Source organism: Schistocerca gregaria, chromosome 6 (genome assembly GCF_023897955.1).
Source record: "Schistocerca gregaria isolate iqSchGreg1 chromosome 6, iqSchGreg1.2, whole genome shotgun sequence".
Lineage (NCBI taxonomy): Eukaryota > Metazoa > Arthropoda > Insecta > Orthoptera > Acrididae > Schistocerca > Schistocerca gregaria.
Window position 1 is genome coordinate 33,613,284 of NC_064925.1, and position 16,999 is coordinate 33,630,282.

Consider the following 16,999-nt stretch of genomic DNA (forward strand, 5'->3'; position numbering starts at 1 on the left):
GTATATCTCGCGAAGAGACCGTGATGATAAAATCAGAGAGATTAGAGCACACACAGAAGCATACCGACAATTCTTCTTTCCACGAACAATACAAGACTGGAATAGAAGGGAGAACCGATAGAGGTACTCAAGGTACCCTCCGCCACACACCGTCAGGTGGCTTGCGGAGTATGAATGTAGATGTAGATGTAGATGTAGATATCGATATCACTAGAGTTTTGATGAAATCCCATATAAGACAATTATTGTCTCACATCAAGCAGGTGTGACTGTTAATCTTGAAACACCTGAGCCACTTAAATTTCAAACACATCTTCTTTATCGACTTCTTATTTTGTTATTGCTATCTTTCTTCTGAATTCTATAATTAGTATTTTTTTCATAATACTTCCTCCCACCAACATTTATCTCACTTTTAATGTACACAAGTCTTAAAAATAACCCAATTCCCTTCAAGATTTTTCCTACATCCGCTCGTGATACACCTAGTGGCTTACTCTTTCACACTCAACTCCTAATTATCTGGAGATGATTTACATTGTTACTGCTTTAAATATTTTATGTAATGATGTGCCAGTAAATGGAGAATTATTTGGCTGAAATTATGAGACGTGTTTTTTAAGTTTTGAAATTAAAAAAAAACATGTGCTAAGATATCTCAAGAATTTTATTTTTACGTGAAAGCCTTGTTTGCATTGTGTACTGAGTGTTTAAAATGCCTCCGGTAATTGTGAGTCCCGCCGACTGTGAAGTACAGACTGTTATAAGATTTCTTAGTGCTAAAGGCCTAAAAGTGATCTATATTCATCATCAGATCTGTGCAGTTTACGGAGAAAACATTATGAGTGATGGAATGGTAAGAAAGTGGGTGAAAGCATTTAAAGATGGCCACACAAATGTGCATGATGAACAACGGAGTGGGCGTCCTTCGGTCGTTAATGAAGGTTGGGTGTAGCAAGTGGACAGTAAGGTGAGAGAAAACAGACGCTTTATGATTTCCTTCTTGCGGGATGACTTTCCTAATATTTTTTGTAGTGTTTTGTATGGCATTGTGACCGAGCACTTGAATTACCAAAAATTGTGCGCACATTCGGTACTGAAAATGTTCACGGATGTGTACAAAACCAAACGTTTAGACAGTGCATTGACTTTCCTTGAGCAGTACCGCAATGACGGTGATGATTTCTTAAGCCAAATTGTTACGGGCGATGAAACATGGGTGGCCTATGGCATACCAGAATCAAAGCAACAGTCCATGGAAGTTGAGCAAGGGCATCATTATGCTGCAAAACAATGCCCGTCCGCATGTGGTGAATCAGACCAAAGATCTCATCACATCTTCTCAATGCAAAACTCTAGATCATCCTCCATACAATCCCGATCTTGCGCCCAGTGACTATCATCTGTTCCTGCACCGGGGCGGTCAGCGTCTTCAAGACGATGATGAAGTCAAAATAGTGGTGAAGCAGTGGTTAACAATTCAGGCGGCAGACTTCTATGAGGAGGATATTCTAAAACTGATACAACGTTACGACAAGTGCATCAATATTAATGGAAATTATGTAGAAAAGTAGCTTGAGGTACAGGCTTTCATGTAAAAATAAAATTATTGAGACATCTTAGCACATCTTTTTTTAATTTCAAAATGGTACTTACTTAAAAGAACACGCCTCGTACTATCTAGCATGTATCAAAAGTCTTTTTACTGAAGCCCCATACTCAAACAAGTGATCAGTGTACTTCTCATTTAGGTCTGTGGCCTGTGACTTTATTCCACATTTTGTTTATGTAGGCATTCCTCCTTTCTTTATATATGGTCGATTTTTCTATTTGGTGTAGTGATATGTGAAGCTATTGTTTCTTGTATAACAAAATCACACATTTTAATGAACAAATCCAAATGTATTACGATGTTTATCTATTGTGGTTCTTTATTTTTCTACTAACAGCTTCTACTGTGTCTATAGTTGCTTGGCAGCTGCATCTTCCAGAGACATTTAGCTTGCAAAAGGCATTGTGAAAACAATGGAAAAGACAGTGTTCGTACAGACAGCACTCAAGTTTCGCTGAATGTTTCTGGAAATCAGTTGCGGAAGTAACCTCGTACTGGAAACTTTCGGATGTAGATAATGGAGTGTTGTATGACCGAGTGAGCGGTGACATACACTTCACACCCTTGCATGATTGCCCCATACTGCTGAGTGTCTCCATGAAGCTCTGCAGTTACACTGTTGCCATTACTCGTGATCATATTTTGTTGTATTGGAGAATTTTTATATTAGAGTGAATAAACCACCCATAACCACTGAAAGGCAACCAATAAAATAAGCTGTTCAAAAAATTAAACATTGCAAGGAAACACAGAGTAGGTTAGAGCAATAAACGAAGCAGCAGATATCCGAAATTTACGAGTTGTTAAAAGTAAATAGTAAGAAAAAGTCTATTTTTAATAGTTGCTAAAATGTGCAAGCTGATGGGATGTGTGGGACAGCATCTTAGACCAGTGATTTGTACAGACAGCAATCAAGTTTCGCTGAATGTTTCTGGAAATCATTTGCGGAAGTAACCTCGTACTGGAAACTTTCGGATGTAGATCATGGAGTGTTGTATGGCCGAGTGAGCAGTGACATACACTTCACACCCTTGCATGATTGCCCCATACCGCTGAGTGTCTCTATGAAGCTCTGCAGTTACACTGTTGCCATTACACGTAATCATATTTTGTTGTATTGAAGAATCTTCATATTAGAGTGAATAAACCACCCATAACCACTGAAAGGCAACCAATAAAATAAGCTGTTCAAAAAATTAAACATTGCAAGGAAACACAGAGTAGATTAGAGCAATAAATGAAGCAGCAGATATCCGAAATTTAAGAGTTGTTAAAAGTAAATAGCAAGAAAAAGTCTATTTTTAATAGTTGCTAAAATGTGCAAGGTGATGGGATGTGTAGGACAGCATCTTAGACCAGTGAAGCTAGCACAGAAGGTGAAGAGTCATGGGGAAAGGTTTTAGTGCAGGTGTAGATTATAGAAAAAAAATAATGTAGTAAAGATTTAGAGAAAAAGAGATTGTAATAGGATACAAAGAACACCAGAATGAAAAAGACCAATCCAAAGTCTGATGTTTGTATGAAAGCTTTCCGTCCTTTCACTAAATGATGTTTGTAAGTTTGTTTTTGTTAGGAAATTGACTCACAATTTTAGCACTTCTAATGTTTGTCTCACTTGCAGAAAATGTTTTATCTCCTACTACTTTATTTCTTCATTTACTTCTTTATTCAATTTTCAAAGGTCATATCATAGTTAGCTCAGTGACTTCCCCATAATATTGTGCCTTACTTAACATTGATTCTCAGTTTCTAACCCACATCTTTTGGAGAGTTGCTTCCCATCTTAGTTATGTACATCTGCAACACAGAACATTTAATATTCCTGTAACACTGGAATGTGATCTGGAAGTAATATCTATCAAGTGTACTGTTTACTGTGTATTCGTACAAAGTATATATAGGCCCCTTCTCAGGGGATGCATCACAAGACATCTTTATGCAATTAGTTCGAGTTTATTTTACTTCTGTGTGATTTCCTGCATTTACCCATCATCATTTACACACACACACACACACACAATTGGACAAAGTGGAATAAATCAGAATCTGACACTACAATCTGAAGTTCACTTGATTTACCAGCCTTTTTTGAACAGGTGGAGGTCCCGTACTCCAGAGCACACCATTAGCTCGCCTTAGCCCATCCTCTGAGCTGTCGGCTCAGCAGGCACCAAGAATCCTGACTCTGCAGGACATAAGTGGGAAGCCCCTGCAGTCCGCCTTGCTCGCAACAACATCTTCGTCCGGAGGTGTCGGCAAGGACGTGCTGCACTCCAACAGTGAGCGCTCACTCAACAGTCCCGTGATGAGCCAGCTCTCTGGGCAGAGCTCGTCTGCCAGTCGCAAGGTGAGTCTGCAGCTGCGTATGTCTCAGTCACCTGAGCAAAAATTGATGGGCTCGTTAAAGCTATAATGCATTCGAAGGCAACAATTTGACATATAGAAACACTTGCAAAACTTGCAACTCAAGAAAAAGTGACGCAGATTAATTCAGCCTGGTAGAATGCACAGAGCAGTAACAATGAACTAGTGATAAGTGATTAGGATTGCAGAGAGATGGCTTACACATAGCACCAGCCTATGAAAGTTGATATGTGCTTAGTTTGAGAAGTGCATCTGTTTCAGAACAGGAATTTATTAAACTACAATTAACATATTTGTAACAGGCACTAATAGGAAATAAGCTACCAACTCGGATTAACCAGGCCAATGCCAGCAGGGAATTGGTCACAGATATAAACCCTTCGAGCCTGTGGTATGTGAGAAGAGTCATTTAGTTCAGTATAGTTAGATTAAACTGCAGGCAGGCACACAACCACAAAGGTACAGAGAGAATGGCCACTTGCATCCACATCAGTGATTTCACGTGCAGTGCCAACCGTAGGGTCAGGAGAGTAGCCTACGAGTAAGAGCTTTACGTTTTCTGTAGTGTCTGAGTGTGATTCCACACATTCAAATAATGATTCCCATGTAGTACAAAAACAAAGCACTTCAATTCTAGTGCAAATAGGAGTGGGAGTAATTCACAGTAAAATGTCCAAGGGGACTGGTTCATATGAATCTGATGGAGACTCAGTACAATCTTCCAGAATTAGGAGCCCCACAACAGCCTCTTAATGAAGTTACAAGCATATGGAGTAGGTTGCCAGACATGTGAGAATGTGAGTGGCTCGAAGGCCTCTTAAGTAATAGAATCCAGTAAGTTATTCTCAGCAGCAGGTGTTCCTCAGAGCCAAGGGTACCATCAGAAATACCCCAGGGCAGTGTGATAGGATCACTGCTATTCTCTGTAAACATAAATGATCTGACAGACAGGATGAGAAACAATCTGCAGCTGTTTGCTGATGATGCCGTGGCATATGGGAAGGTATCATCTTTGAGTGATTGTAGGAGGTTACAAGGTAATTTAGACAACATTTCTTGTTGATGTGATGCATGGCAGCTATCTTTAAATGTATAAAAATGTAAGTTAATGACAGTGAGTAGAAAAAACTACCCCATAATGTTTGAATACAATATTAGTAATGTGGTGCTTGACACAGCCATGTTGATTAAGTATGTAGATGTAATGCTACAAAGCTATAGCAAATGAAACGAGTATGTAAGGACTGTAGCAGGGAAAGCAAACGGTCAATTTTGGTTTATTCAGAGAATTTTAGGAAACTATTGGTCACTTGTAAAGGAGGCCACATATAGAACACCAGTGCAACCCATTCTTGGATACTGTTCAAGTGTTTGGGATCCTCACCAAGTTGGATTAAAGGAAGAAATCGAAGCAGTTCAGAGGCAGGCTGCCAGATGTGTTACCAGTAGGTTCAATAAGCACACAAATATTACAAAGTTGCTTTGGGAATTGAAATGGGAATTCCTGGAGGGAAAGCATTCTTTCCAAGGAACACTGTTGAGAAAATTTAGAGAACCAGCATTTCAAGCTGACTACAGAACGATTCTACTGCCACCAATGTAGATTTCATGTAAGAACCACAAAGATAAAACAAGAGAAATTAGGACTCGTATGGAAGCATATAGACAGAAATTTTTCTGTTTACAAATGGAAGAGAAAAGAAAATAACTAGTAGTGGTACAAGATACCCTCTGCCACATCATGGCTTGGGGAGTATGTATGTAGATGTAGATGAAGATGAAGATGAAGGAGTCCCAAGAAAGTTATGTCACTGAGGCTACTAGTTTGTTTGTTGAAATGAACAAGACTTAAAAGAGTAAGGATTTACAGGCTCATTAAAGCCACAATGTATGTTTCAAAGGCAACAATTTGACATACAGAAATAATTGTGAAGGTTGCAACTCATAGAGAAAGGGGCCCAAATTATTTCAATCTGGTAGGATGTACAGAACAATTACAATGTACTGGGGATAAGAGATTAGCATTGCAGAGGGATGGGTTACAGATAGGCCCAGCTGTCATCAGAAAGATGAGAGTTGATATGATATCAGTTTGGAAATTGTGATTGTTTCAAAACAGGAATTCATTAAACTACAAACATGTTTGTAACAGATACTAATAGCAAATAAGCTGTCATATCAGATTAGCCTGTCTGATGCCAGCAGAGAATTGATCAGAAAGATAAACCCTATCAGTCTGTGGTATGTGAGAAGAGTCATTTAGTTCAGTATAGCTAGATTAAGCTGCATGCAACCACACATTTACAGAGGTGCAGACAGAATGGCCGCTTGCATCTGTGTCAGTGACTTTGTACTGTAGTGCCGACCACAGGATCAGGAGAGTGGGGCTGCTAGTATATGCTATTTAAGTCCAGTGAGATGTTGTCTCTGAAGGTGACAGCTTGACACAAGCACAAAATCTAAGGTCACCTAGCGTATATTGTCCCAGGAGCACAGTGTCTGTTGAGGCCATGATTGATAGAGGCATTTCATCTGGTAGTGACTGCTATTTGCTTGTTGTGATGCTGCCCTGTGGATCCTCTAGTATGTGCTGCGTTTGGAACTCCGGACAGATAGAACTGTTTTGCTAGCAACCAAGTGGCATCTTAAGCACAGTGCCTGGCAGACGGACACCTGCCTCACACTTGGCAGGCATGTGATATGCATGCACTGAGTTCTGAAGGTTATGATGCTGGTGCTGCTCATTTCTATGGAGTCCTCTGCAGACTAGCTTGTAAACATTATCTGAGCAGCGTTTGTACACCAATCATTGTTTTTATTTGCATTCAGCACACACCAGAACTGCTGAGCAGGTAGATCCTACTTACTGTTGTTTTCTATTTACTGTATCTTGTAGCCTGTATGAAGGTGAGGAATGACTCTGTGTGTGTGTGTGTGTGTGTGTGTGTGTGTGTGTGTGTGTGTTTGGCCATACCGCTATGAGTCTGTGTGGCCATCTTAAGTGGTGATGCTATTCACTATTGTGCCCTCACAGAATTTATTGGAAATTTTATTTAGCTCTTTGCCAACCTCATGAACTGCCTCTTAACTTTTTGATGACAAATCCTCACAAGACAACATACTTCTAAAATTATGTTGACTACCAACTCTTCTGCATTAGACATTGTTGTTGGCCACCCACAGATTTTATTCAGTTGTATAAAATAAAATAAAAAACTGCTTTCAGTTGCAGGTCATGATATTTATTTCAATGCACGGTGTGTTTTGAATCCTGGGGCAGTGCTTGATCATTCAAATTCTGGTTAATAGTTATCCTGTTAAAACTACAAAGGTATATTAGAAAGTGGCACATTGTTGGATACAAGCATCCAAAACCATATTCACGTTCAGTTTTAGACACTGAAAAAAATTCAGCTTGATAGGTATTAGGAGTCAATAAATTTGGTGTTTGCAAGCGATCTTCACTATGGTAGAGGGCTCTCCAAGGAACATTATGTTTCACTAATGGACAAACTGAACATTGAATGTTAACATCTCTTCTGCAAAGACAAATGTTTGCTGACATCATTACAATATCCTATCATGTATTGGAATGTTGCTGCAACAATACTGCATGGCCTTAAACTTTGGAGTGCTTCTACATCCCCATAACGATGTTCACCAGACTTGGCTCCCAACAACCACATTTTGGTCTTGAACTCAAAGAAATGGCTGGGTTGATGGATATTCATATCAAATGAGCAAGTTTAATCTAAGGCAGATACTTCCTTTGCAAGATTGGAAAAAACTGGATTTACTGATGCTGTTAAAAACTTGGAAAGTTGTTGCACTACTTGCATCGATCTTCAAGATGAGTATCTGAGGGGATAGTTTAGGAAAAGGGTGGGAAAAACTGCAAAAGCAACCAATACATAACTTCTCCATGTCCTCAGACTCATTTTCATATCTGAGCTTTGCCAAAGAAAAGCACTTAGGAGAGAATACACAACAATATTGGCCAACCTGTGGCATTATTTTTAATTCCATAGAACAGTTTGACACAGTTACGCTGAACTGATTCTATCAGTACTGAATGAATGTGTTAGAACATCTGCTGAAGGTGTATTGTAACCTCATACAATTCTAAAAATTGTGGAACCTATACAGATCAATTCCCTGAGAAGTAACTACTTCATTTGTAGTTAATTCCCCAGTTAACTGACGTTATTTGTAGAATTTTATATTCATACAAATCAAACGAGATGTATGATTGAAAGAATACAGTATGCTTAAATGAGGTCTGAAAGACCCTCTGTAGCACACCTCACATTACTCAGACTACATCCACATTCAAACAAATTACATTTATTGATTATTTCATACAATTTTTCATTGGCTTTACATTTTTTATTTTATGTGTATTGGCATGATAAAAACAGTGTACAACCTGTAATTTATTTTTCTCATATATGTTGACTCTGCAATATGTATTTAAATTTAACTATATATAATTTTTCTTGGCCTTGTTTTTTTTATTGAGGTCCTGATTGATCAAACTTTTTATCTGTTGATGACTTCAACCATCTTAAAAATCTGTGAGTGAGCTGAGCACAAATGCTCAGGGTCTGTGAGTCACTAATGACTGAGTGACATGCAATCAGGCAGAGTTCTGGTTTGTGGAATATTGGCTATGCCAGCATGTGCTATCATCCAAGATGTCAAGTTTGTTTTGTTTGCAGATGATACAAAAATTGCAATAAATAGTAAATCAAGTGTAGCCTTAGAGAGGTTGGCTAATAAATCTTCATGGACATTCTCTGTCACTAAACCTTGAGAAAACATACTATATGCAGTCAGAATTGTAAAAGGTGACGTGCCAGTATATGGCTAAGATATGATGACAAGCAGATAGAAGAAGTTGGAGGTGTTAAATTCTTGAGATTACAGCTTGATAATAAATTTAAGTAGGGGAGAGCACGCCACAGAACTGCTGAAGCGCCTAAACAAATTTCTGTCTGCTAGCTAAAAAAAGCTAGTGTACAGTGCTTACTTTCATTCCCTAATGTCATGTACAGAATTATTTTGTAGGGTAACTCATCAAGCCAAGTTAAAGTTTACCGAGACAAAAAATGTGCAATACATATGAATTATTTGTGGTTTGAACTCAAGGACATCCTGCAGAGAGCTGTTTAAAGAAATGGGGATGCCAACTACTGCTTTCCAATATACACTCCTGGAAATGGAAAAAAGAACACATTGACACCGGTGTGTCAGACCCACCATACTTGCTCCGGACACTGCGAGAGGGCTGTACAAGCAATGATCACACGCACGGCACAGCGGACACACCAGGAACCACGGTGTTGGCCGTCGAATGGCGCTAGCTGCGCAGCATTTGTGCACCGCCGCCGTCAATGTCAGGCAGTTTGCCATGGCATACAGAGCTCCATCGCAGTCTTTAACACTGGTAGCATGCCGCGACAGCGCGAACGTGAACCTTATGTGCAGTTGACGGACTTTGAGCGAGGGCGTATAGTGGGCATGCGGCAGGCCGGGTGGACGTACCGCCGAATTGCTCAACACGTGGGGCGTGAGGTCTCCACAGTACATCGATGTAGTCACCAGTGGTCGGCAGAAGGTGCACGTGCCCGTCGACCTGGGACCGGACCGCAGCGACACACGGATGCACGCCAAGACCGTAGGATCCTACGCAGTGCCGTAGGGGACCGCACCGCCACTTCCCAGCAAATTAGGGACACTGTTGCTCCTGGGGTATCGGCGAGGACCATTCGCAACCGTCTCCATGAAGCTGGGCTACGGTCCCGCACACTGTTAGGCCGTCTTCCGCTCACGCCCCAACATCGTGCAGCCCGCCTCCAGTGATGTCGCGACAGGCGTGAATGGAGGGACGAATGGAGACGTGTCATCTTCAGCGATGAGAGTCGCTTCTGCCTTGGTGCCAATGATGGTCGTATGCGTGTTTGGCGCCGTGCAGGTGAGCGCCACAATCAGGACTGCATACGACCGAGGCACACAGGGCCAGCACCCGGCATCATGGTGTGGGGAGTGATCTCCTACACTGGCCGTACACCTCTGGTGATCGTCGAGGGGACACTGAATAGTGCACGGTACATCCAAACCGTCATCGAACCCATCGTTCTACCATTCCTAGACCGGCAAGGGAACTTGCTGTTCCAACAGGACAATGTACGTCCGCATGTATCCCGTGCCACCCAACGTGCTCTAGAAGGTGTAAGTCAACTACCCTGGCCAGCAAGATCTCCGGATCTGTCCCCCATTGAGCATGTTTGGGACTGGATGAAGCGTCGTCTCACACGGTCTGCACGTCCAGCACGAACGCTGGTCCAACTGAGGTGCCAGGTGGAAATGGCATGGCAAGCCGTTCCACAGGACTACATCCAGCATCTCTACGATCGTCTCCATGGGAGAATAGCAGCCTGCATTGCTGCGAAAGGTGGATATACACTGTACTAGTGCCGACATTGTGCATGCTCTGTTGCCTGTGTCTATGTGCCTGTGGTTCTGTCAGTGTGATCATGTGATGTATCTGACCCCAGGAATGTGTCAATAAAGTTTCCCCTTCCTGGGACAATGAATTCACGGTGTTCTTATTTCAATTTCCAGGAGTGTATATTTATTCCTTAATGAAATTTGTCATTAAAAATATTTCTGTTTTCAAACCAACAGCCCAGTTCATGGAATAAATACTAGAAATTAAGAATAAGTTTTACAAAGATTTAAAGTCACAATTATTCAGAAAGGTGTCCACTATTCAGCTATACACATTTTCAATAACATGTCAACAGTCATAAAAAGTGTAACTAATAATGAAGTTCAGTTTGAGAAGAATCTAAAGAATTTATTGCTGACCAACTCCTTCTACTCCATTGCTGAATTTCTTAGCAGAACCAGTTGATGCATGTAAGGTAGTAGAAATATCACATAATGTGAATATTGCGTACAATCTGACTTCTGTACAAATTTTGTGCAGTAATGCAACCATTGCAAATAAGTTCTGTAAAATGTTCTTTATTTGATGATGTGTGGCTACAATAGCCTAATAATAATCTTATGCACCTAAGTATATTGAACGTGCAATATTTCGTGGCAAGTCTGATAGCCTTATAATTGTGCAATTTCATATGAGATCTGTGGAAGGTTAATTAGCATATCCATTCTTATTTTGCAATATTTATTTTGTATTCTTGTTTTCTGACATGTTCCACATCCCATGGTCTCTTCACTGTGGATCAGTTGGGAAGAAAACTACATCTAATCTGACCTACCTGTATTTTATTTGTATGCAGTATAGGTATGAATCAATCTAGGCTCCTTGCAAAATTCTTTGGCAGTAGTGATGTAAAACGGCATTGATTACAAGCAAGAATGTCTAAAACAAAGCTCTCATAAGTCATCAAAATGTCCAAGATCTCTAGGACAGCTGACTGGTCAAGAGACTAATCTCTTATAACAGTTGCACATCTACAGAGAAGAATTCCACTGTAAAGATGCTAGCCATCACTGGTGGACAAACAGAAAATCAGATAATCAATTATTGTGTATGAGTGATCTGTAAGAGTAAACCCTTGTTACCTTACAGACTTCTTTATGGCCACAGACACCTCTGTGGCTTAAAATTTAAAATTTATGTTGAAACATACACTACGAGGTTTGTCCGGAAAATACGTATAAAAGTTGAATAATGTCTTTATGTTACAAGTTTCAGTCACCGCCAGGTGGGACTACTGCTGTAATCAATCCCATCAATTCTCAGTTCGAGTGAGAGCACTCTGCATGAAGGTGGGAGTGTGCAGCAGCTTGTTGACAGTTACCCTTTTTCACCTGCCGTCGGCATGGAGCTCTCTCTGATTGAGGAACAGTACGTCAACTACAAGTTTCTTGAAAAGCTAGGCAAGAATGGCCGTGAGATTTTTGAGTGTTTGAAACACATTTACGGAGACAATTCTCTGAAGGAACCAACTGTGAATAAGTGGTTAAAAAGGTTCCAGGATGGCCGAGAAGAAGTGAACGATGACCCTCGCCCAGGACGCCCATCGACATCGAGTTCAGATGCAAATGTTAAATTAATTCGGGCTTGTGTTCTTAAAGACCATAGATTGATAGTCAGAATGATTGCTGACTAGCTGTCAATCCCCAAAACAATCGTTCATGAAATCCTGACACAAAAACTTGAAATGAAGAAATTGTGTGTGAAAATCATACCGAAGCTCTTGGCGCCAGAACAGAAAGCAAAGAGGGTTGAGTGCTGTGAGGATTGGTTGGAAGCAGAGGAACAAGGGGACTTTCTCAACCTAGTCATCACTGGAGATGAGTCCTGGTTTTACGAATTCGATGTGGAACTCAAATCTCAAAGCAAGGAATGGAAACTAGCAGGAGATCCAAAAACAAGAAAGTCGCGAAAATCAAGGTCCAATGTGAAGATAATGTTGATTGTTTTTTTGATTCTAGGGGCATTGTTCACAAGGAATTCGTCCCTCCTGGCCAGAGAGAGCACGGAAATTTTTACGTTGAAGTTCTCACGCGTCTCAGAGCTCGTGTGGCCTGAGTTCGACCAGAGTTGGCAAAAGGGGCCAGGTGGATCCTTCATCACGACAATGCTCATTGTGCGCAAGTTTTTGGCCAGAAGCTCAATCACCGTGACAGACCACCCGCCTTATGCACTCAATTTAGCCCTGTGTGACTTCTTCATGTTCCCGAAATGCAAAATGGTGCTTCGGGGGGCGGCACTTGGGAGATGTGGAAGCCATCAAGACGGAAACGACACGGTAACTGCATATCACAACTGAAGACTTTCAGCAATGTTATCAACAGTGGAAACGACGTTGGCAGAAGTGTATCGCATCTCAGGGCGAGTACTTTGAAGGAAACCATATTGTAATACCTGAATAATTGTAAAATACAGTTATTATTCAAGTTTTATATGTATTTTCCGGACAAACCTTGTATATTATTTTTTACCTGCAGTCTCCACTATGTTAAATATTGCTGTGACCGCGTGCCCGAATTCTGTTATTTCTCAAATCTTACTATAATTGCTGCACTACAGGTAAATAAATAAATAACCTTAGCTGTGAAACATAAGGTGCTATGTATGGTCTTAGAGTGCTCAGTGTCCTTTGCAACAGAGGGTCGTGTCCACAGGTTTCAGCAGTGGTCGGAGGCAGCGGAGTTGTCGGGACAGGTGCCGGCTCAGTAGGATCTGGGGCAGTCGTGTCCAGTGGAGGTCCTGTGCCGGAGGTTGGGCTCACAGCCGAAGAAATCGAACGCCTCAATTCCCGACCTCGTACCTCCAGCTTGGTGTCAACGTTAGATGCCGTTTCGAGCTCCAGTGAAGCTGCCCGAGGGCCATCAGGACCTGGGGGAGTTGGTGGGGCCACACCTCTTCATCGGTATGTGGGTCTGCTATTTAAAGTAGTATGGCACGCTTTTCTTACCATATGGAAAACAATCTTTCATTTTGTTTAGTTTCAATTGTAACAATTAGTTTTTCCAATTACATCTGTGTATCCTGGTAAAATGTGGGTAAGTGGCTTACTAGTAGCAATCCTAGTAGAGACGGCATGTAATTGCCGTTTTGTAATCTGTGAACCAGTTTGCCAAGCCAGCTACAGGGGCTCTATGTCATCACTTTGCAATATATTATTATTTCATTTCACATTGCACTTATTCATTCATTCATTCATTCATTCATCGTGTTCCATAGCATCCTTCAAGAAAGAAAACTTTCAGGGATTTAGAACAAGTTATGATATGCATTAACATGAGACAAAGATGTCATAGAAACTTAAACTGTATACTACATTAACAATAAACTAAACTGTATACTACATTAACAATAAACTATCGCTATACTACTCATGACTATAAACCATCTTAATTTAATCAAGTAAATCAGTAAGGAAGCTGATTCTTTGGAGAGGAAAAAAAACTACTGCCTGCTCAGTTTTATTATACAGCTGCTAATTATCTTATTAATATTTACTTGCTTACAATTGTATTTTTCAAAAGAAAATCTTGTACATGTATAAATACTTTATTGCATTTATAGTATGAGGGGCATTCAATCAGTAATGCAACACATTATTTTCTTGGCCACTTTCAGTTGAAAAAATGCAGAATTTGTTGTGCAACATCATGTAGCCTTCAAAATGGCATCCGTAATGGAAGCATTCCAAGCAGAGAGCTACCATTGAGACTTTTCTGACGGAAACCAGAGCATCACTGATACTCATAGGCACTTGGAGAATGTCTCTGCAGACCTGACAGTGAATAAAAACACCAGATGTAACTGAAAACTTTAGAGGAAATCCCAGTTCACCAGCATGTTATATATTCCCTAATCATACTGTTGTCATTGGAGGAGTCTAATCATCAAACAATCAATTGAGATAAAATTTTGGAACTGGTTGGCAGGACGTAACATCCTGAGAAAAAATATTAAATGCCTTATGTGGAACCTTCCTTGAAGAGGTAGTTAGGAAGCCCACTCATGACGGAAATATATTGAATGTAATGGCAATACATAGACATGACCTTTCTGATGATGCCCATGTTGAAACTGAAATCAGTGATGATGCGGAAGCATAGCAACAATGGTGATTAAAATACAAAGGACAACTAAGACAAGTAGAAAGGTTTATAAGTTCAACAAACTAGACAAAGAGGCAGTAATGTCAGAGGTCAGTGACAAGAGAACAGAACACAACTTAAAACATGTAGCTTTGCACAGAAGCATGTAGAAGAGTTGTGACCCAAGTTTAGAAGAGTAGTTGACATGCACCAGGTGGATACATACGTAGTACTACAGTTCATGATGTGAAGTACACTTTATGGTACTCGCTTACTGTGACGCATTGGCCTACTCGCTTACTGTGGAGCATTGGCCTACTCGCTTACTGCGGAGCATTGGCCTACTCGCTTACTGCGGAGCATTGGCCTATTTAAATGTCACGCCACTACAAAAATGGTTGACATAGATTTTAGTATCATTTTCAAGAAGCTAAAATCGCTAAAATGGAACACAGCTTCAGGAAACCCCTATCATATTCCTTATAGAATTTATGCGAGTTGGCCCAGCTCTTAACCACATTATACAATACCTAAACACTGAGCCCTGTGGTTGAGAGAAACTACAGATCTCACCCATCTACAAGAAGTGTAGTAGCAATTTTCTGTAAAACTAGCATCCATTACCTGTGACATACAGCTGTTGCAGAACTTTAGAACATAATCTGAGCTCGAACATAATAAAATATCTGAAACAGAAAGACATCCACCATACCAAACAGCACGTATTTCAAAATCATCAGCTGTGAAAAACTCAGCTAGTGATTTCCTTGCATGACATGGTGGAAGCCGTGGATCTAGGCAGTTAGCTACATGAACATTTCTTGACCTCCAAAAAACATGGGATTCAATACTATACCTATGGTTATTAATGAAACTATGATCATATGAAATATCAGGTGAAATTTGTGACTGAATTGAGGATTTCTTAGTAGGAATGACTCATAATTTTTGTTTGGATGAAGAGTCTTTGCCAGATGTCTAAGTAACTTCACGTGTGTCCCAGGGAAGTGTACTAGGAGATCCTTGCTGTAAGTTTTGTATATTAATGACCTGGCAAACAATTATTAACAGACTCAGTCTGTTTGCAGATGAGGCAGTTATCTTCAATGCAGTACTGTCTGAAAAAACATTGCACAAGTATTTCCTCAGATCTTGATAAGATTTCAGAATGATAAAAAGATTGTAAGTTGCTTTAAATGTTGAGTCATGGTTAGAATCAGTCAACTCATACAGACATCTGGGTGAAAACAACTTGTGGATATATGAAATGGAATGATCACTAAGTCTGAGTTGTTGGTATAGCATGTGGTAAACTGTGATTCATCAGTAGGATTCAAGAAAATGAAATTCTACCAAGGAGATTTCTAAATATACTCTTGTCGAAGCCAGCCTGAAATATTGACCACGTTTGTGGGACCCTTTATAAATAGGACTAGAAGGGATATTGAAGCTATAGAAGGAAGAGCAGCAGGAGTTGTCACAGTTAGTTTGATCAACAGGAATGTGTCAAAGAAGTACTAAAATATCTTTAGTCACCAACAGAATTTCACACTTTTATCTGGTATATTCCGCTTATTCAGATATTGTGTGTGTCTGATGGCCTTAAATTTCTGTTTATGTGAAGGACAGTTAACAAGTATCCTGATCCTAAAATAAAAACCTGAAGTGGCAAATTATAGATGTCTACTAATCCATTAAATTCTTCTTAGAAAGTTCCAAGAACCAGTATTAAGTGAGGAATATAGATATTTACAGTGCAAACAGAAGACAGCAAGCAGTCGTCACAATGTTTAGTAAATTTTGATGTATTCCTCATCCAAAGTATCACTTGTCTTTATATAATCATTAATTTTCTCAAACATCTGTGTAAGTCATTTTACTTTAACCATTTTTCTAGTTATTCTCTGATCTTCATACCAATATCATGATTCATCAACAGAATTTTACATTTGCTTTTAACTGATATATTCATGCTCGTCCATGTATGGTGTGTATCTGATGGCCTTAAATTTCTGTTTCCATGAGAAGAAGTTAACAACTCTCATGATCCTAAAATATATTCTTTGCTAGCTATCTTTTTTGGACATATTATTGGGTTTTTGACTTACTTATTGACAATATGTATACATTTTAATTGTACTATATAAACACTCGTGTATCTCAGGCATATGGGTGCCAGAAACTCTGATCTTCGATTGGCAATGTGATTTACATTTTAATGATACTTATATAGTACCAGAGCTGGTTATTAGTGTTACAACACATGCTGCAAGTCCTTTCTCTGAAGTGAGCCAGTGAATGCTGCTGATTACTATTGACACTCTCAAACAAATCCAAACATTTATTTACTGTTAGTTTGCTGAAAGGAAAACATTACCTGTTGCTCTGGAGATAAATATGTGCGAACATTTCTTCAAATGTTACCTTATTTCC

The 16,999-nt window shown here is 40.0% G+C and overlaps 1 protein-coding gene across 1 annotated transcript in view; it reads left to right on the top strand.

Annotated features, from left to right (window-relative positions):
* Positions 1–16,999, top strand: part of LOC126278037 (cadherin-related tumor suppressor) — an 817,086-nt gene that overhangs the window by 788,477 nt on the left and 11,610 nt on the right. The window contains 2 exon segments of the mRNA XM_049977779.1: positions 3,709–3,959; positions 13,139–13,386. Coding sequence (XP_049833736.1) covers positions 3,709–3,959; positions 13,139–13,386 — 499 coding nt within the window.